Below are 21644 nucleotides of genomic sequence, written 5' to 3' on the forward strand. Positions count from 1 at the left end.
GGTACGGCTTTGCTACTTGTCGTCGTATTTCTTTGTGTGTATGCGTTGATTCTTTCTCTATGTATTCTCTTTGATTCACATGATTCTAAAGACGAAGGAATAGGAAAACACACCATTGGAATATCAAGCCCATTCGCACCCTAAAGGATTTGAGTTTGTTTGATTCCATGACAAGAAAACAAAATGATTTTGTTCAATAGGTTTGTGTGGATACTAGATTTCTTATGCTACGTTCATTTTGTTTGTTTTCTCAGGGTTTTTTCTTTTATCTTTAAAAAATACAGAAATTTCCAAAAAAATCATTATATTAAAAATAATCAGAATTACAAAAAATGTTTAGGATCTCAAAAACTGTTCGCGTTTTTCAGAATTATTTCACAATTTAAAAATGTGTTTACAATTTAGAAAAATGTTCTCATTTTACAAAAAAAATCCATAACTTTGGAAAATAGTTCGTGTTTTCAAAAAAGTTTGCTTTTTCGAAATATTTTTCACAATTGTTAGATTTTTTTTGATATTAAAAAATGTTTGGGATTTAAAGAATAGTTAGCTCTTACCGGAAAAATGTTGAAAATTTGAAACATCGTTTGGTTTTCAAGAAAATGTTCAATTTTTCAAAGAAAAATCGCATTTCGAAAAATGTTCACTTGTCAATGAAGGTTTTGTTTTTTTCAAAAATCCAAGGAATAAATAAAACGCTGCAGTGCCGAGCGGGTACATTTACGACTCGCTGCAGTACCACGTCGCTACAGTGTCGCTTACGACAGATCGCTGGCCGGCCGTATCTGTGCGTCGTTCAGCACCTCTTCCCACTCCCTTCGCCGCCTCCGGCGAGAGAGCCAAATCCAGCCAGCCAGAGAGCAGAGGAGCCAAGAGCGGCGGGGGTCTTCACGCCCTCCTGCCCTATGCGTGCGTGTGCAGCGTACTACTGCTACCCTCCTCCTCCACATCAAATTTGCTTTCAATCTGTTCCGCCTCTCAATCCCCCGGCCTATTCTATGCAGGATGTTGTCCAGGTCGCCGGCGCTGCCCCTCCTGACGGCCACTGAGGATTCTGATCCGCCGGCCTTCTACTTTCAACCCAACCCGTAAGATGTGATGGTTTTTTTTTTTTTTTGGAAATGGAGGCTTGCCCCCGGCCTCTGCATCAGAACGATGCATGCAACCATCTTATTAAAGAGTCTCGAAGTAGCAATAACGTCATAAAAATATTACAGCTCGCAAGCGAAGCTTAATGCACACCAATGACTTGTGAGTGAGTGGGGTTCATGTTATGTTCCTCTATTTTGTGATCTCTCGACTTCTTCAAGTGGGATTCTTTCTAACAAGAAACTTGGAACAAGATTAAGTGTCCAGCCAAACATTCAGGACGGTAAAATGCAGAACGCAAATAGGATTCACAGAAAATGATGGGCGCCCTGCTGTCATCTGACCCAGCTCAGGCCGCCACTGTTGTGGATGCCGGTGACCGCAAAACATGGGAAGAGTGCAAGAAGATACTCACTTCACTGAAATTATCCAGTGAAGACGCCAAGAAGATGCTGAAGAAGGCGTTGGGATGGATCCATTGGCCGTACTGGACCGAGGAGAGAAAGAAGGAGGTTCCGAGTACCGAGGTGGTAAATGGAGTGCTGGACTACATCAGGGCCCTCGGACTATCTGACGACGATCTTTACAAGCTGTTCAAGAAATTCCCAGAGGCTCTTCGATGCGATCTTGAGAGCAAGGTGAAGCTGAATGTCGGCAAGCTGGACAGCGACGGGGGGATAAACGGGAAGACTCTCCAGAGTGTTCTTTTACGGAATCCAAAGGTTTTGGGATACAATGTGGATTGTAGAGGGGATTGTGCGGCGCAGTGCACCGGCTTCTTGGTTAGGTTTTAGTGTGCTGTTCTGCATTATTACTGCAAATAACTTCAGAAGTTCAGACGATACTCTGTTTTTGCACCAGTTTTTTTTTTTGGGCGAGTTTGCACCAGTTATTTTGACCGAGCAGATTTCTATAGATGGATGTGATCCCTCCGGGCGGGTTTACAAGGCTCATCGACCGAGTTTATTGTGAAAAAATAATTAACATCATCTTTAACTTCATATAAATCCAGTATGAAAATAGACTTCATGACAGATCTAGTGATATAGATTCCGTGTCGTACATGTTGATATTTTTCCGGATAAACTCTGTCAAACTCAAGTAATAAATGTAAACTAAATGTAACTGGTGGAACTGTGGCAGCTGACAACAAATTAATAAGCAGATGAAATCGTATAACCATAATCAGTCGTGGCAGACAAGTTGGCCCACAAATAGCTCAAGAAAACAAGATCAAACAGACCCCTGAAGGATACAGCCGCTCGCTCCGCACCATGATTCTTTTCTAGCTGTGCCATCCCACAGCTAGAATCAGGCACCACGCAGGCGGCTGTAACACTATGACATCACCCGGTGCGAACATGCTCGACACCAGGCGCGCACCCGACAAGGCGCGACGTGCACAGGCCGCACGCTCACGCCCTCTTATTGAAAGCAAAGCATCCAAGTTTAAAAACTAACAGCACACTCAACTCAAATTAGGAAAAGGAATGAAATGAAAATCAGCACAACAGGAAGAGGAGGAGGAAGACACACCATTTGATTCGAACAAGAAACCAAAATGTAATTTCACACTGGAGCACCCATGATTCCTTCTTCTTTAAGAGGCTGATTTTGTATGTGGATCTTGTCGCCCAAGATTTCCATTCCCATCAACGACCATAAGAACCAGACATTTGTAAGGAATTCCCCACCTTCACCCAGGCTCTTGGCGTGCAGGTAGCCCCTGCATCTGCTGGCAGAATAACAGAGCATCTCCACCCAAACACCTTGGATCACCTTCCACCTCTGTTCCTCGTTGGGGTGGGCCATGAGCTCCTTGGCGAGTTTGTGTGCATTGGGAAGTACAACTCCTTTAACTTCACCATGTTCCATGAGGAGAATCCTCCGTGCAATGCTTGGTGGATCCTTCTGGTCCGTGAGAATGCGGTCAATATCATCACAAGCAATTATGAACAAATCTTGCCTCGTCCCTGGCATTAGCATCTCAGGACATATGAAAAGCAGGTAGATCATGTAGTTGGATATCTGCCTGGCATGTTGGATGGTGACTCCACTTTGACCTTGGGAGGATGTGTGGAAGCAGAGATCTGTGGCTATGTGCCACACAAGAACAATCTCGTCGAACGGCAGGTCGAGGCTCCAACCTAGTTGCGGTCCCAGCTGAGGGTGCCTCAACAGAGTACGCTGTCCCCTGAGATTATTGAATCTTCTGTATGTGGTGGGATCATTATCACTTATGTACTCTTTCCACCCATCTTGTATGTACTGGCGAATCAACCCTTCAATCTGGAGGGCCGCAGGCTCTTGCCAAGTGTACCATTGCTTGTTAATGTACTCTCTGAGACACTCCAAGGTAGCACGCTTCATCAAAGTGGTGGGCTGCTTCTTGCGAGCACAAAATAACATGAGGTTGTGCTGTGAAACCATGTCTTGCCAAGTAGCAATATTGAGTGCGCCCCAAATGGTGCAAGGCACGCACAAAAAGGGTGCGAACTGAATCACAACTGTGCAAATGAATAGGATATATGATACTGTAATGTCCTCCTCATTGTAACCATCCTTGTCACTCTTGGCGAAGAGCACCAGGGAAGCTAAGACCAGGAAAGGAAGCAATAACCCAGAGCAGCAGCCAAAACAAGTACTGGCTGATGCCCTTTTGGTGTACAGGGCATTAAATGTATTCAGAATCCACAACCGTAAAAGATCGTGTCCATTCTTGTCATCCATCGTGAGGAAATACCGCAGATACTCAAGACGAAGAGAGTACCTGGTAGATAGGTCCACGAGCATCATAGAGGTGTAGCTCGTTGCATCTGGAATTTTTTTGACAACCTCCGTCTTTTGGTCACTTTCACTTTGTACCCCCGTGCTTAGGACAAGCCCCTTTGCTTCTTTTACATAGTCTTCAATTGAAAGGTTGCTCTGGTCTTCTTCCTTCATTTTTGCTGAAGCAAAATCTGTGCAATCCGAAGTGCACCATTTCCAACATGGAGGGAGGGATCCTTCTTCTCTTGGTGTGGACAAACTTTTGGAGGCCATGGTATTAAAGCTGGCCTTCTTAAGGGCCCATGGCTTCTCACCGAACTTGAGGATGCCGACGACAAAGAGCAAGACTGCCGCCTGCAGGAGCATCTTTTGGCCGGACCACCACTTGCAGAAGATGTACAAGGCGACCGCGACTTGGGATACCAGAGTTAAGGCATGCCGCTTCCATAGCTCATTGTCCTCGAGGCTGTAGGCACTCATCTCCGGGCCACCGAGGTGAATGAGGAGAAAAGGCACCCATATGAGCTCGAGAGCGTCGCTCCCCCCGTCCGCAGTTTGCTGCTTTTGGCGGTTGAAGAGGGTGGCGAGAGCGTAGATGGCCAAGGCATCCCCGCCTATGTGCGCCATCCACACCAGCACCCTCAACCTCCGTAGCCTGGGCCATATACGCACCCAAAAAGAGAAGTTGAGGAAGAACTGGACAGAGAGGCTGCACAAGACGAGGAGGCGTAGCTTCCACTCATCCCACCACTGCACCGTTGCATCTGAGAGACCCATGCATGCGGTGTTTTTTTCTTCCTCTCTTCTTCACTCGGGTATTTTTTTCTTCTGGCTACCTAAGCATAATTTCTCCTAGGGCGACCCAGTGTGATGGATGGCCCTATATATACATGATGCAAGAGTCGTGCTACTGGCGGCTGCCTTGTGATGTTAAGTAGGTGGGCACCAGTCCAGTCCTCCTTTAATCTTTTGGTTAATTAGTCAGCAAATTATCCATTAGACTTAGCATCTTCAGTTAATTAGGGCAACAATTATTGCCTCTTGTTCGTGGAGATCTCAGGGTTAAGGTGCACACATATGACTTAGCATTTTCAAGCACAATACCCAACCCACGTGTTGATCATGATGACCTTCTTCTTTGCTTTTTTTTCCTTTCATTTATCGGATTCCTATCCCTTGCTCTGTTTTAGATCAATCCTTGGCTTTCTCATTGCTTGTTTGAGGTGCAGCTCAGAACAAGATTCAGAGAAGCATGTGCATGCATATATCAGAAGCTTGAAGCAAACTTCATAAGTGGATGTACCAGACCTAAAGAAAGTAAGATTAAACCCTTCCATCTCGGTTTCCCGAATGAAATCTTGGTAATAGAAGCAGCACTCCTCAGGGGTTGCTAACTTGGTATCTCATACACGAATTGCATTTTACTCCCTCCGTTCCTAAATAATTGTCTTTTTAGAGATTTGAATGACTACCACATCCGGATGTATATAGACATATTTTAGAGTATAGATTCACTCATTTTGCTCCGTATGTAGTCACTTGTTGAAATCTCTAGAAAGACAAATATTTAGGAATGGAGGGAGTAGATGTGATGGGATGTAAAGAAGAAAAGAAAACACCTTCTGAGGCCAGGATTTGATCTAGGTGCCCACATCCACCGCTTGTTCCAGAATGCTCAAAAACGAGTTCCCAAATAAAGCTCAGTTCCCTCTCTACTCTATGATAGTCATTTCTCAGATTAGTTATTCTCAAAGCTATGTTAGTTTGAGAGTAAGATAGAGAAAAGGCAAAAAAAAAAATCACACATTTCATTGAGCATGTGATGAATTGCCTTTTCGAGATTGAGCGCGTAGGTGTAGTCAGTTAATTACAGAAAGGCGCACGGTGAGGGACAAAAATGAAAAATTACAAAAGCAGAAGCCTAAGACGAAAGCCAAACAGTAGAAGAGCTGCCGAAAATAGAGGGGAGGCCGGCAGCCAACAGCTTTATTAATCGATCGTCTTCTTCTTTACTTCTTTTTTTCAGATTCTTCTATCCTTTACCTTTATTAGAGCTATTCTTGTCTCTTGTTCTCTGTGATCTCAGGCTAAAGGTGAACCCATACGATTTAGCAGCTTCAAGCACAATATTTTTCGACTTTCCATGTCTGTTCGCTGTAATATCGGTACCACTGATTGTTTTTGTCAGGATTATGTTCTTTTTTGGTTTCCTTTTCCTTTTTTAAGATTCCTATCCCTTGCTTTGTTTTAGAGAAATCCTGGTGTTTCCCTTTACTCGGTCGCAGAGCAGGTCCCAACCTGATTAAGTGGAGCCGGCCAGCCTGTGCATGCATATAGCACCACCTTACGGTTTGGCACAGAAAAAGTGCCCCAGCTATATTTTGAGTCAATAAAATCATCCTTTATCAAAACAAAAGTGCCCCCCATAAATGGTTGTGGGGATTTACCAATAAATTTATTGGTATTTGTATTTTTTTAGACAAATTGGTATTTGTATGTGCAAAAATGCTTACGGATGAGTTGTTACGGGCTACATTTACGGGCGTAGCTTTTCCTCCGTAACTCTAGCATTGCTCTTGTATGTGTGCTGTTGGTGCAATCACCAATAAACCCGCAGTTTTGCTAGAACTCATCTAGATGAGATATAATTTGATCTCATTCACATTTTATAGCCATTGGATGTTATGCTATAAGATGCGTGTGTGCTGAGTGGGTTGTATTTGTTCTTGTTTTCAAAGTGAATGAGACCAAATTATATCTCATTTAGATGAGTTCTAGGTACTCCCATAAACCCATCCCTAATACCCCATCTAACAAATGGGCTACACATGTCAGTGATCATTTTTTTCCGGTGCTTTTGCTTCCTCTCTTGTTCAATCGGGTATTTTTGTTCTAGCTAGCTAAGCTTAATTTCTACTGACGACCCAGTGTGATCTTCACAAAAAAAGTTCTACTAGGACGACCCAGTGTGATGGATGACCCTATATATACATGAAAGAGTGATGCTGCATGCAGCATGCTGGGGGCTGCCTTGTAATGTAAAGTAGGTGGTCACTAGTCCAGATCTCCTTTAAGCTTTTGGTTAATAGTGGGAAAAATTCCATTAGGACGAAAACACTGCTGTAACCAACCCCTTTCGACCCTAACCCCATCCGCCAGTGGCCTCCCCCCACCCTCTCCTCGCCGCTGCTTGATGTTGCCACTGGGAAGTCTAGGCAGCCAGGAACCATGGTCAAGCTCCGCGTTTGGTCTAGATCTGCTCTTGGGGCGAGGGCAAGTGAGCGTGGTGGCAGTGTACCACACTGTTTCATCGGGGCTGACGCTGGGGACCTGCCTCTCTCGCGGACGAGCAACTCCAGGAAGGATTAATATAGTATTTTTTTTGCATGGGAAGGATTAATATAGTAAATCAAGGCTAAAAGCCAAATAAATCAACATCAAGCATTGAGAGGCGGGTACATGCAATTTTTTTTGTTTTTTTGAAAGATCCAGCTCGGCTGGCTTGCATTGATTTAGCAGAGGAGTGAAGGAATACAAGGTTTGATCAAAGCGATAAAAAAGACATAACAGGAAAGAAGAGGGAAATTTTTCTCATGAGGGGTGGCTTTTCGCCCCCACCCCCCGGGCTCTCATAGGCTCTAGGTTTTATCTCGCGCCTAAATCCCCGAACGGGGGCTCTAGGGCCTTGGCTCCAGCGAGCTGCCATTGTTTCATGTTTTCTCCGATCGCCCTGGTGATACTTGTTGCTTCCACTTCCTTTGCTCTGAAGATGCTATTGTTCCTCGTGTTCCAGAGCTCCCAGATTGTTGCCATGATCATGGTTTGTATTTTTCCTTTCCTCCTTGCTCGTGCAGGATATGATTTGCTTGGTCGTTGAAGATGTGGATGTCTGCTCCCTTTGCTGGGGGGCTAATGAAGCACAACCTTTCCACGTTGCAACTTCAGCCCACACTGCCCTGGAGATATGGCAGTTCCAGAACAGGTGAACTGATGTTTCCAAGTCTTCTGCAGAAGGGGCAGAAGTAGGAGTTTGGCCATCCGCGTCGTTGCAGTCTATCATTGCACCAGAGTCGATCCAAGTGGAGCAGCCATGAGAAGATCTTAATCTTTGCAGGGGCCCATACCTTCCATATTGTGTTCTTCATGTGTGTGGAGGGGGTCCCATTGAACCGAGTCTTGTATGCCGAACTGGTGGAGTAGCTGCCGTTTCCGCTCCCCGTCCATTGATCATGTCCTGCTTCTGCTCTACTAAGGCTTGCCCTTGCCCTCTGATCATTCTTGCTAGAGAAACTGCCTCGGTGACTATGTGTTCCCAGTTTCCATGTTGTAAATGCATTTTTTGTTGTATTTTCTAATTTTTCATCTCCATTGATAGCGGCCCAGAGCTTGGCGCATTGTTTCCCAAAGCGCACTTTTTGCCTTGTGGCACTCTGGAGGGAGTTTCTTTTTTTGAAAGCAATAAGACTTTATTTCTCATATAACAGCCAAATCATTTACAATAAGGTGAGAAATAAAGTCCGGGATCAAGGATTCCCAGAAAGAAGAAGATCTAGAGTTACAACAATGTTTTGCTAAGCAATCTGCAGCTTGGTTTGCCTCTCGAAAGCAGTTGATGAAGGAAGTCTTTGCAAATTCAGAACTGAGATTTTTACATTCCATAACAGTGACCACTTCCTCGCCAAGATAGGCATCACTTTGGATCACCATCTCCACCGCATTTGTGCTGTCAGATTCCACAATTACCTTGCTGCATCTGATATTGGTTGCCATGATCAGTCCATTCCTAATGGCACACACTTTTGCAGAAGTAGTATTGTTCACATGAGGTATGAACCATGAAGCAGCAACAATATAGTTTCCTTTATCATCTCGTGCAATTGATCCCATTGAACCTGAGAGAGTTTCGGCTTGGAAGGAAGCATCACCATTTATCTTGACATAACCATGAATAGGTTTCTGCCACATGTGTTCTCTTTTCCTCGTTGGTTGCTTCGGGGTCGATGCTCGCACAAAGTTTGTAGCCAAGACTTTAATAGTTACAACAGTACATTCAGGTGATTGACTAGACTCCCCTCGCACGAACTAGCGTCGCTGCCACCATATGTACCAAGCTACTACAACCACCAGTTCTCCATCGAAAGTTCACCAATACTGGACTCAAGTCTCTCAAGGATTTCCATAGTCACGGATCCATATCGATCTTCTGTCACTGCCTTTTCAATGTGCTCCGCCAATGCTAACTCTGCCCAGATTGCTTTCATCCTCGTGCATGAAAATAAACAATTATGGATATCTCCCATCCCAATTTTGCACATCGGACATTGTGGTATGAGTGGGATATGACGACTAGCAAGCACTCCAAAACACGGCAACATTCCTCTCAGTACCTTCCAAGTAAAATGTTTTATTTTCCCTGGTACTCGAAGGCACCAAGTATTATTACAAATGTCATTCACTTGCATGCTTCCCTGTCCATCAGTTCTCCTCAAGTGCGATCCATGTTGGTGTTCAAATTCAACATGATAGGAAGACCGCACAGAGAATGTTCCCGATCTAGTATGATGCCAAGACACAAGGTCCTCAATTATCTCCACCCGTAATGGAATTTGCAGAATTCTGATGACATCGATCAGGTTAAAGACAGATCGAATTAGATCTTCATCCCACTGACCGGAGTGTGGATTAATCAGCTCCTCAACCTTTGACAGTAAGGTTGCCCCCGGTGGTGTAATAATTTTCCTTGTCTCACTGACGGTATCCAGGGATCTTGCGAAATGTTAATCTAAGAACCATTCCCAACTCTCCATATACATCCTCTTTTGAAGGTCTGTATCCCGGGTACAATACTCTGCCAAGTATAAGAAGCTCCCTTCTTTGGTCCGGCTTGCAATATATTTCCATCAGGGTAATATTTGGCGCTTAACACACTTGCACACAAAGAGTCAGGGTTCTGGATTAGACGCCAGCACTGCTTTGCTAACATAGCAAGGTTATAGCTATGAAGGTCCCTAAATCCCATCCCCCTTTTCTTCTTTGGTACACACATCTTCCACCATGAGAACTAGTGCATCTTCCTTTTTTCATCAGTATCTCCCCACCAATGACTTGACATCTCATCAGTAATGGATTTGCATATCCCTTTTGGCAATTTGAAAACTGACATAACATACAAAGGGATAGCTTGAGCTATTGATTTCACAATATTTGTCTTCCTTGCATAGATAGTACTTTCTCCTTCCACCCTTTAAGTCGTTGACAGACTCTGTCAATGAGATGCTGAAAACAGTCACTTCGGTCCACCCCTACGATGGTTGGTAGGCCAAGATACTTGTCTGACAGGGCTTCTGTTAATATATTTAGATCTCTACACACATCTTCTCTTATCCTGACCTCAACATTAGGGCTGAAGAATATACTAGATTTAGCTGTACTTACCAGCTGGCCAGAGCTACTATAGTAAGTGTCCAACACCTTCTTCAATGTTGATGCATTATGTGTGGTTTCTCTCATTAGGATAAGTGAATCATGTGCAAAAAGGAGATGGGAAATAGATGGTGTGTTCTTACAGACACGAATACCATCGATGCCTCCTACTTCCTCCTCATGAGCCAACAAACTTGATAGTCCTTCAGAACACAATAAAAAGAGATATGGGGACAAGGGATCACCTTGTCTCAGCCCTCTAGTAGGAAGGAACTCCTCTGTTTCAGTACCATTGAACCTGACTCTCTAGCTAACTGAGGTCACACATTCCATAATCAGCTCCACCCGCTGCACATCAAAGCCCATCTTCAACATCATCTGTTTCAAAAATCCCCATTCCACCCTATCATAAGCTTTAAGCATATCTAGCTTTACCACACAGTAGCCATTAGTCCCGTGAGTATTTTTCTTTATGGAAATCTGGAGGGAGTTGATGATGATATGCTGAAGCTTTATTTAAGGGTTTGAGAAAAGGCGGTTTTCTTTGATGAAGTCAAGCAGGTCAACGACGATTTGGCAACCAGATTTGTGTTGATGGGTTGGCCTTAGCTTTTGGCCCGAGGCCTTTAGAGCATCTACAACCGGACCTCTCAAACCCGCCTCATATGCTCGGGCTGGCCGCCCAGTCACGATTTTTTGACCTAGACGGGCTGTCAAACAGCCCTCAAACGCCCGGGCTGACCGGCACCCCCATATCCAGCCCAAATATGGGGCGGATATGGGGGCGCCCGGGCGCGCCCGCCACGTCGGACCCGACAACCTGACCCCACCCCAAATTGCACCAAATCACCCCCCTCCCCACCGAGCTGCTGGATCCATTTGCTCTCTCCTTTGTTGTTCCTCCTCCGCGTTGTCTGGCTCGCAGCTTCGCCGCCGCGCTATGTAAACGCTATGTATGCTTGATACCAACAATTGCTATTTACGTGTGACATTGTGTTGCATGATCGACGTGCAAGTATTTGCATGGATTTGAGATATGTGGATGCAAGGAAGGAAATATGAGGGCCCGTCTGTTCCGAAGAGTGCCCCAGGCTAACTGCCTAACCTTTTTATCTGATTTTGTAGAAGGGAAAACGCGCCACGTCCATCCACCGCCTCCCCAGTGCACCAAGGCATGATTCCGGTCCAGAGCCCTTGGCATCAGTCAATGGTCGAACTGAACAAGCCGCACAAGGGGCTCCTCCCGAAGATTCTGAAGAAGTTTCCATCAGCAATTCGGAAGTGGAAAGTGTGATGAATCACCGAAGACGGAAAGAGTCCCTGCACCATACACTCTTCTCTGAGCAAGAATTTAACTCTTTTAGTTCAGTGGACGCATACATCGGTGCAGCCCGGACAGGGCTTGAAGGGATCGCCCACCATTTTTTTGCAAAAATGTAGGTACGAAAAATAGCTGTAAAGCAAGCATAGGTCATAACCTAGTAGCCCCCAAGCCTTAAGGTGGGCGGGACGGCCAAGTTAAGGTTCTGAATATTCTCCTTTGAACTGTAGGCCATGAGGGCTCAAAATCTCCAGTTGTTCGAAGACCTGGAGGACAACCAAACACAAATGGCTGAAGTAAAGGCCGAACTAGAAGCGGCCAGGAAGGCGCAAAATGAATCCACTGGTAAGTGAATCTGAAGCCGTTCACAGCTGCCGACTTGTCTGTATGAACATTGTTGTCTCCCCGCAGGCTCTGAAGCCATAAACATGTTGAAGAAAGAGCTAGAAACTGGCAAAAGGGTGCTGACGCGATGCCGCGAGGAGAAAAACACGCTTGAAGGGGAAGATCGACGCAAAGCCGAGGAGATTAAAGAGTTGAAAACTCAATTGGCGCAAACCCTGGCGGAGAAGCAAAAGCTGACAGGCGGCTTATTCAGTAAGTCTAAACTGTGTGCAACGTTGCGGTCCATGCGGAAGACTGATATTAAGCTTCCATTATATGCTAGATCTGTTGACAGGGCGGACAAGAGAAGAAGTGGAGTCCTTTGAAGGGGACTTGATGAAAATGCTGATCAAGGCGCATGAACGAGCCCGTAAGGCCATGTTGAGTATGGCAAAAGCTTTATGGCCGCTTGAAATGCCTCCACAAAGCATGATCGAGCTAGCCAGTCGCTTCAAAGGAGCAAGACGGCGCTTAGAGTTATGGGAAAAGTCGGCATGCCATCAGGGAGCGTGAGAAGCCTGGGCGATGGTCAAGACCCGGTATACCAAGCTAGATCCCAATCATATGGCCCAAGTAGGGCCTAAGGGGCCGGATAGAAAAGAGATACCAGTCATCTTAGTGTATGATCAGGTCATGCCAGCCACCCGATATTCCCAGCAGGACTGTTACTTAGATCGTTTGATAGACGATATTGTCAATGTACTTTACAATGTGCTGTAACCTCGATCTGCAATGTAAAACATTGTCTTAACCGACCATCAGCTTCTCTCCCACATCATAGATCGGGGGGGGGGGGGGGGGGGGGGGGGGTGTTCCGTACTATAAATTCCAATTAAACAAAGATTTTCCGGTAACAAGGCAATCCGGCCATGCGGCTTGAACAGACAAAAACGTATGCGGCGAGTTATGTTATATTACTATTTAACGTAAGAAACATCTTTAAAGGAAAATAGTTCCTCTAAGGGTTCCTTTCTTTGGGTGTGGTCTGATGACCATAGGCCCCATGTCCGGGTTATGGAAAACACGCAGATGATTGGTGCGAAAAAACCATAGGGTGACGAACACCGCAAAATACTACTCATAAGGCCTATCCATTATGTTCTGTAAGACCGCTAGCTTTCGGTTTCACCCGTCTGAGGTACGGATCCAGATTACCCGAGCGTAACAATCACAGAGGTGCTCCCTTTAGTCCCTAGCCAAACAATCGGGAACGTATGGGTAAGCATAGGAGCCAGGCAACCCAGCTTGGCAAAAATCTTAAGTCAAATGGATGCATATACTGGCTTTAGAGGGGTATAGTATAAAATAAATGCATAACATCATAAGAGAGGTTGTTGAATATATTATAACTGGACGCTCTAAATGCAACCCCCAGGTGAAGCTGGGTAGTCGCATCCGAAGACGCCTGCAAAGTTGTTCTGGAAAGTTACGGTCTAGCCGAACTCCAAATTTGGGAGTCGAAAACTCCAGTAGTAAATAATACAAGTTGCAAGGGTAGGAAAAAGGAATGTTGTAGTCGACCCTGGATAAGGTGTAAAAGCGCCGGAGGCGGGCGTCGTTCCATGGGTTCAGCTTGAGGCCATTGTCGGAGGATCGTTGGAGGTGATATGCTCCTCCCATGAGAACCTCATCTATAATGAAGGGTGAGGGAGTCCTGGATTAGGGGGTATTCGGACAGCCGGACTATATACTTTTGCCGGACTGTTGGACCATGAAGATACAAGACTCAAGACTTCGTCTCGTGTCCGGATGGGACTCTCCTTTGCGTGGAAGACAAGCTTGGCGATCCGGATATTAGATTTCCTTCTTTGTAACCGACTCTATGTAAACCCTAGCCCCCTCCGGTGTCTATATAAACCGGAGGGTTTAGTCCGTAGAGGGACAATCATAATCATCATAGGCTAGCTTCTAGGGTTTAGCCTCTACGATCTCGTGGTAGATCAACTCTTGTAATACTCATATCATCAAGATCAATCAAGTATGAAGTAGGGTTTTACCTCCATCGAGAGGGCCCGAACCTGGGTAAAACATCGTGTCTCTTGCCTCTTGTTACCATTAACCTTTGACACACAGATCTGGACCCCCTACCCGAGATCCGCCGGTTTTGACACCGACATTGGTGCTTTCATTGAGAGTTCCTCTGTGTCGTTGCTGCAAGGCTCGATGGCTCCTTCAATCATCAACAACAACGTGGTCCAGGGTGAGACTTTTCTCCCGGACAGATCTTTGTGTTCGGCGGCTTCACACTGCGGGCCAATTCTCTTGGCCATCTGGAGCAGATCGGGAGCTATGCCCCTGGCCATCAGGCCAGGTTCGGAAACTTGAACTACACGGCCGATATCCACGGAGACTTGATCTTCGACGGATTCGGGCCTACGCCAGGAGCGCCGAACAGTCACAACGAGCACGGCTTAGACCTGCTGTCGGACAATACTCGGGATATTGCACCTGCAGGATCTCCGGACCTAAATCCGGGGCAGATCGCGTCGTCCGAGGACGGGTGGATGGACCCCGCCCCGGAGGCCGCACACTCGTCGGCGGTAGAGCCGAGCACAGACTCCACCCCCAAGGAAGCCTGTGACACCAGACCCCCAGACTCATGTCCGGCTGTAGGTTCCAGTCTGCGCACCCCCGAGCCCGCCGAATCTGGTTGGGCTCCGGTAATGGAGTTCACCGCTGCGGATATCTTCCAGCACTCGCCCTTTGGCGACATGCTGAACTCGTTAAAGTCTCTCTCTTTGTCAGGAGACTCTTGGCCGAACTATGTCCGGCTCGAGTGGGAAGCAGGCGACGAGGGAATTCGTTGCCCACCCACCACCCACTTCATTGCCACGGTCGATGATTTGACCGACGTGCTTGACTTCGACTCTGAAGACATCGACGGTGTGGACGACGATGTAGGAGAAGAACAGGAACCACCGCCCACGGGGCGCTGGACAGCCACCTCCTCATATGATATATATATGGTGGACACTCCGAAAGAAACCAATGGCGATGAGGCAATGGAGGATAACCCCTCAAGGAAGAAAGCAAAGCATGGGCGTCATCGGCGCCGCTCCAAGCCCCGCCACAGCAATACCAGCACAGGAGACGAAAACAATCCGGATGGTGCCGAAGATGAATACAACCCCGATCAGCCTGCCTTCGAGCAGGCCGAACAGGAAGACGGGCAGGTCAGCCCAGACGAACAGGCGACGGACGGATACCTGGAGGAGGACAACTACATGCCCCCCTCCGAAGACGAGATTAGCCTCGGCAACGACGAATTTGGCGTGCGTGAGGACCCCGTAGAGCAGGAGAGCTTCAAGCGCCGGCTTATGGCCACTGCGAGGAGCCTGAAAAAGAAGCAGCAGCAGCTTCAAGCTGATCAAGATCTGCTCACAGACAGATGGACTGAAGTCCTGGCAGCCGAGGAATATGGACTCGAGCGCCACACCAAAGGTTATCCAAAGCACAAGTGGCTACCTCAACTCGAGGAGGAGCCTATTCTACCAGCACATGACGAAGCTGACCGGCCACCTCGTGGCCGGGATAAAACGGCGTATCAGCCCGAATACCAGCCCACACCCCCACGCCAATACACTACGGCCCGAGGCAATAGGCAGGACCTGCGAGATATACTGGAAAACAAGGCAGGACAACCAAGATCGATCTACGGATCACGGGGGGGGGGGGGGCGCCCCAACACGTGACGATGATCGTCATGCCGGATACACTATCAACAAGTCCAGTCGGGCCGAACATAGCCAACTAGACTCATTTGAACTGCGTAGCCACATAGCCCGGCATAGAGGCGCCGCACACCCCCTCTGCTTCACTGACGAAGTGATGGATCATGAATTCCTAGAAGGGTTTAAACCCGTAAACATCGAATCATACGATGGCACAACAGACCCCGCGGTATGGATCGAAGACTTCCTTCTCCACATTCACATGGCCCGCGGTGACGATCTACATGCCATCAAATATATTCCCCTTAAACTCAAAGGACCGGCCCGACACTGGCTAAATAGCCTGCCAGCAAATTCCATCGGCAGTTGGGAAAACCTGGAGGACGCGTTCCTCGACAACTTCCAGGGCATGTATGTGCGACCACCGGATGCCGATGACCTGAGTCACATTACCCAACAGCCAGGAGAGTCAGCCAGGAAATTCTGGACTCGGTTCCTAACTAAAAAGAACCAAATTGTCGACTGTCCGGACGCCGAAGCCTTGGCGGCCTTTAAGCATAATATCCGCGATGAGTGGCTCGCCCGACACCTCGGCCAGGAAAAGCCAAAGTCCATGGCGGCCCTCACGACACTCATGACACGCTTTTGCGCGAGCGAGGACAGCTGTTTGGCTCGCAGTTGCACCACGCCAATAAACTCCGGCACTTCAGATGTCCGCGACAGTAACGGCAAGCCATGGCGCAACAGACATAAGCGTCGGAACAATGACGACAACACTGAAGACACGACAGTCAACGCCGGATTCAGTGGCTCAAAATCCGGTCAGCGGAAAAAGCCATTCAAAAGAAACAATCTGGGATCGTCCAGTCTGGACCGCATACTTGATCGCTCGTGCCAAATTCACAGCACCCCTGATAAACCAGCAAACCACACTAACAGAGATTGCTAGGTGTTCAAACAAGCCGGCAAAATAAATGTCGAAAACAAGGACAAGGGGCTGCACAGCGAGGATGACGAGGAGCCCCGGCGTCCAAACACGGGGGGACAGAAGAAATTTCCTCCCCAGGTGAAAACGGTCAATATGATCTATGCCACCCACATTCCCAAACGGGAACGAAAGCGAGCACTAAGGGACGTCTATGCGATGGAGCCAGTCGCCCCAAAGTTCAACCCATGGTCCGCCTGTCCGATCACTTTTGATCGTAGGGATCACCCTACCAGCATCCGTCACGGCGGTTCAGCCGCATTAGTCCTAGACCCAATCATTGACGGATTCCACCTCACGCGAGTCCTTATGGATAGTGGCAGTAGCCTGAACCTGCTCTATCAGGACACCGTGCGCAAAATGGTCATCGATCCTTCAAGGATCAAGCCCACCAAAACCACCTTCAAAGGTGTAATTCCAGGAGTCGAGGCCCGTTGTATGGGCTCCATAACACTGGAAGTGGTCTTCGGATCATCGGATAACTTCCGAAGCGAGGAGTTAATCTTTGATATCGTCCCTTTCCGTAGTGGCTATCACACTGCTTGGACGAACCGCATTCGCTCGATTCAATGCGGTACCACACTACGCATACCTCAAGCTCAAGATGCCAGGACCTCGCGGGGTTATAACAGTCAATGGCAACACAGACCGCTCTCTCCGTACAGAAGAGCACAATGCGGCTCTCATGGCAGAAGTACAAAGCAGCCTTCTCCGGCAAACCACTAATCCTGCGATAACAACCCCGAACACTATTAAGCGAGCCCGGAGTACCCTACAACAGGATCGCCAGGCACGCCAAGAGCGCGACTAGCAGTCCAGCCTCCGCCCTAGCCCCATTCAAGCAGCATTAGTGCCGTGTGTACACAATTTTGCACTCAAAATACCATGGGCATTGGAGGAGGCGCAATGGTGATATGGTCAATAGTGCGGTTCAGCCGCAACATACTTTAATAACCTTCTTTCTCTTCCAGGACCCTACTTTCGGGAAGCCCCTTTAGAGAGCCGGATCATCGGACTTATCACAAGAGGGAAAACCAAGGAGGAAAAAGGCTTTGCGCACAACGGGAATACCCAGGTGGTATCTGTCAATGATCATTATACCTGTTTTGCATACCCGCATGCGGCCCGCCCTTGGATAGGACATGTCAAATAGTCCTATTTTGATTCTTCTTAACACATCAATTGTACACATACGCTCGGACGTATTATCTCACAATGGGAAACAATATATAGCGTTAGCTTATTATTCCTATCTTCACATTTTCCTATGAATGTTTATTTAATATTGAATCCGTACACTTTGGTACGTTCAGTTTGCCAGGGGCTTCTTATGGCGCCCCATAATACGGCAAGATAAGTTCGAACACTTTCAACAGTGCGGCACCCCGAACTTATAGCATTATATACATGAGCTCCGAATCATGTCTTGGGTCAATAGTTGGGTTTTCCCGGCTCCCTTGTTTTGGTACCTTACGTTCCGTTATATCGGCTAAGGTAGCGCAGGGAGAACTACTGCGATTGTGTCCCGGTTCTTCCGGACGAGCACCTCAGTAGAGAAAGCCGAAAAGTGACTGTCATGATGCAGCGAGAGCTGGTCGCTGTTCGAGAGGTCTTAAAATCCTTAAAGATTTTTTTCCGCTTTAGGCGAGGAATCGGCCTCGTCCGATTTAGACGTATATAGCGCCCCAATTCGGCTTTCCGAATTCTAGGGGCTTCACCGAAATTTAAAATTGTAGACTTCTATGGCTAAGTGAGAGTTATAAAGCTGCATAGTCCGATTGCCTTGTTCGGTGTGCCAAACACCTCCTTCAGGGACCAAAAATTTGGACAAAGAGTGTTTGGGTTTTCCACGAACACCCCAGTACTAGTTACATGGGGGCGGAAGCCGACGACTGGCCTACTTTCAGAATTTTATAAACAGTCACACAGAAGGTAATATTTTAAATCAAGAAAGTGCTATATAGCGCAAACAAATTCATTTTTATATTACAAAAATGACAGGAGTACATTCACTCAAAGATTGTGTCCTTGGTACATTCATCGGCCACGAGGCGAGCGCCTTTCATAACGCCATCATAATATTTCTCGGGATAGCGATGCGCCTTGCCCTCCGGCGGTCCATCCTTCACCAGCTTCTCTGCATCCAGCTTGGCCCAATGCATCTTTGCACGGGCAAAGGCTCGGCGGGCACCCTCAATGCAAACGGATCGCTTGATAACTTCAAACCGCGGACAGGCATTTACCATCCGCTTTATAAGGCCGAAGTAGCTGGCGGGCAGGGGCTCACCAGGCCACATCCGGACTATGAAATCTTTCATGGCCACTTTGGCCGCCCTGTGGAGTTCAACCAATTGCTTCAATTGGTCGCTCAGAGGCATTGGGTGTTCGGCTCCAGCATACTGGGACCAGAACAGCTTCTCCGTTGAGCTCCCCTCTTCGGCACAGTGGAACTCTGTAGCATCCGATATGCTGCGTGGAAGATCTGCGAATGCCCCTGGAGAGCTTCGAATTCGGGTAAGTAAAAGAAATGTCTCCTCCACATGCTTGCTTCTTCTTGGCGCTATCTTACCCACCGCTATCTTCTTGGCGCCTGGATTTCCTGCTGGGATTTTTGGGCTTCGGCCTTGCCGTCTTTCGTGCTCAAAAGGGCCTTCGCAAGCTCGGACTCTTTTGTCTTGAAGTCACGCTCCAAGGACTCGAACTTCTTGCCGAGTGCCTGGAGCTCTTGCTGTACCTCGCCCACCCTGGCATCTTGCTTTTCACGCTCAATGTGCTCCGTGGCCGCCGTATCTTTGGCCTCGGATAGCGCTTTCTTCAGGGCCGCCACTTTGGTCGTGGCCCCTATTACAAAATCATGACGCTTTTTGTTAGCGTCACAAATTTTATCTCCTCTATATGATATGTGAAAGGGGTATCACTCACCTTTGTTCTCTTCGAGCTGCCTCTTCATGAGGCTGAGCTCCTCTTCGGCCTGCTCCAGGTCCCGTTTGAGTCCGGTGACCTCTGCTGTGCGGGCAGCAGCGGCAAGTAGCACGGCCTGCTTATTCACATAGACACATACTGTTAGACTCCCACGGTTTAGAGTTGACCCTCCGTTTGGCTTTTCTTTCCGAACACCAAACAGAGTATCAGGGGCTACTGTCTATTGGGTGATAACTTCTCACACTTTTTACGTACCTCAAAGCCTGTCAGGAGGCTGGTACAGGCTTCGGTCAATCCGCTTTTGGTGGACTGAACCTTCTGAATCACCGCACTCATAAGAGTACAGTGCTCTTCGTCCATGGAAGTGCCACGAAGCACTTCCAGCAGACTATCCGACGCCTTTGGTGCAACGGAAGTCATCGGCACAGCCGGCTCGCCCTCCTTAGCGAGGGGCTGCCTACCCAAATCCGGAACCTTTAGAGGTTCCGTTACAGTGTCCGGCTGGGAGCCCGACTTGCTGCGGCTCTCGTCAGCATAATCTGCGGGGATGTTACTCCCCTTGTGCCCGGCGTCTGGAATTTCACCTTGGGACGTCTCCAGATCCTCCTCCCCCTGCTCTGGTACCCTTTGGGACCACACCTCCATGTCATCCGCAGGCCGAGGGGAGGTGGCCATCAGGAGCGAATTCATCGCTGAATCGCTCAAAGACCCATCCGAAGAGGATACCTCAGGATGGGCCCTGGCCGGACTGCATATACATGTTTGACGTTATAACAAACTATGAAGCTAAGTCGCACTAAAGTACAACAGAGTGGGTCCTAGCCTCCCCCTGCGGGGTGGCTTTCCTTTTCTTCTCCTCCCCAGTGCGGGGAGACGGAATTTCCTCGTGTTTCCCCCCGCCTTCGCGGGAGGAATCTGCCTCGCCGTCCTTGAACAATGAGTCTATGACGGCCTTGCGCCGGGGACCCTTCCTGGTCCCCTAGGACACCCTCTTAGGCCCTTCGGCCTGCCCGGATGGGGCGTCCCTTTCCTTTTCCTCCTCCCCTTCATGGGAGGAGTGTGCCTCATCGTCTTCGGACAAGGCGTCCGGTACGACCTTACGCCGGAGACCCTTCCTGGTCCCCGGGGCCTTCTTTTCGGCCTTCTTTTCCGGCGCCTGGACTAGCATCTCCGTCAGGGGAGCGGTTGCTGGACCTTCTGGCGGTGGAGCCGGACCGTCGATTCGCTCTGCCATCACCATGTAATCCTGATTAAATACACACAATGACTTAAAATCCTCCCATGAGTATGATGAGAAAGCTACATCTGGTGATGGTCAGAAAACTCACCGGATGGGGGAGCCGCATGACGTGGAGTCCGCGGTCCTCGAATGTGGGATGAGGTATTTCGGAGGCCTTGAATAGCACCTTCCATGCGTCCTTCTGCGTCGTGCCGTAAAGCTCTTGAAGTGTCTGGTGTTCGGTCGGATCGAACTCCCATAGATTGAATGCCCGTCTTTGGCACGGAAGGATTCGACGGACGAGCATGACCTGGACCATGTTGACAAGCTTGATCTTCTTGTCCATCATATTTGTGATGCCGTTCTGATGTCCTGTCAGCTCTGCAGGTTCGCCCCAGGCCAGGCCCTTCTTTTCCCAGGAAGTGAGCCGCATGGGAATTCCGGATCGGAATTCGGGGGCAGCTGCCCAGTTGGCGTCACGAGGCTCGGGGATGTAGAACCACCCCGATTGCCACCCTTTCATGGTCTCCGCAAAGGAACCGTCAAGCCAGGTAACATTGGGCATCCTGCTCACCATGGCACCTCCGCACTCCGCTTGCTGGCCGCTCACGATCTTCGGCTTCACACAGAAGATTCGTAGCCACAAGCCGAAGTGGGGCTTGATGCGGAGGAAGGCCTCGCACACGATGATAAACGCCAAGATGTTGAGGACGAAATTTGGGGCTAGATCATGGAAGTCCAGCCCATAGTAAAACATGAGCCCGCGGACAAAGGGATGAAGTGGAAATCCCAGTCCGCGGACGAAGTGGGCGAGGAACACGACCCTCTCGTGGGGTCCCGGAGTCTGAATGATCTGCCCTG

At 48.2% G+C, this 21644-nt stretch overlaps 1 protein-coding gene across 1 annotated transcript; it reads left to right on the forward strand.

Annotated features, from left to right (window-relative positions):
• The first annotated feature begins 1005 nt into the window (after positions 1-1005).
• Positions 1006-1883, forward strand: LOC123117650 (uncharacterized). The gene is given in 3 exon segments (XM_044538366.1): positions 1006-1085; positions 1287-1413; positions 1416-1883. Coding segments are annotated over 3 exon segments (675 nt in total).
• Positions 1884-21644: the final 19761 nt, after the last annotated feature.

The sequence above is a fragment of the Triticum aestivum genome, chromosome 5B (genome assembly GCF_018294505.1).
Source record: "Triticum aestivum cultivar Chinese Spring chromosome 5B, IWGSC CS RefSeq v2.1, whole genome shotgun sequence".
NCBI lineage: Eukaryota > Viridiplantae > Streptophyta > Magnoliopsida > Poales > Poaceae > Triticum > Triticum aestivum.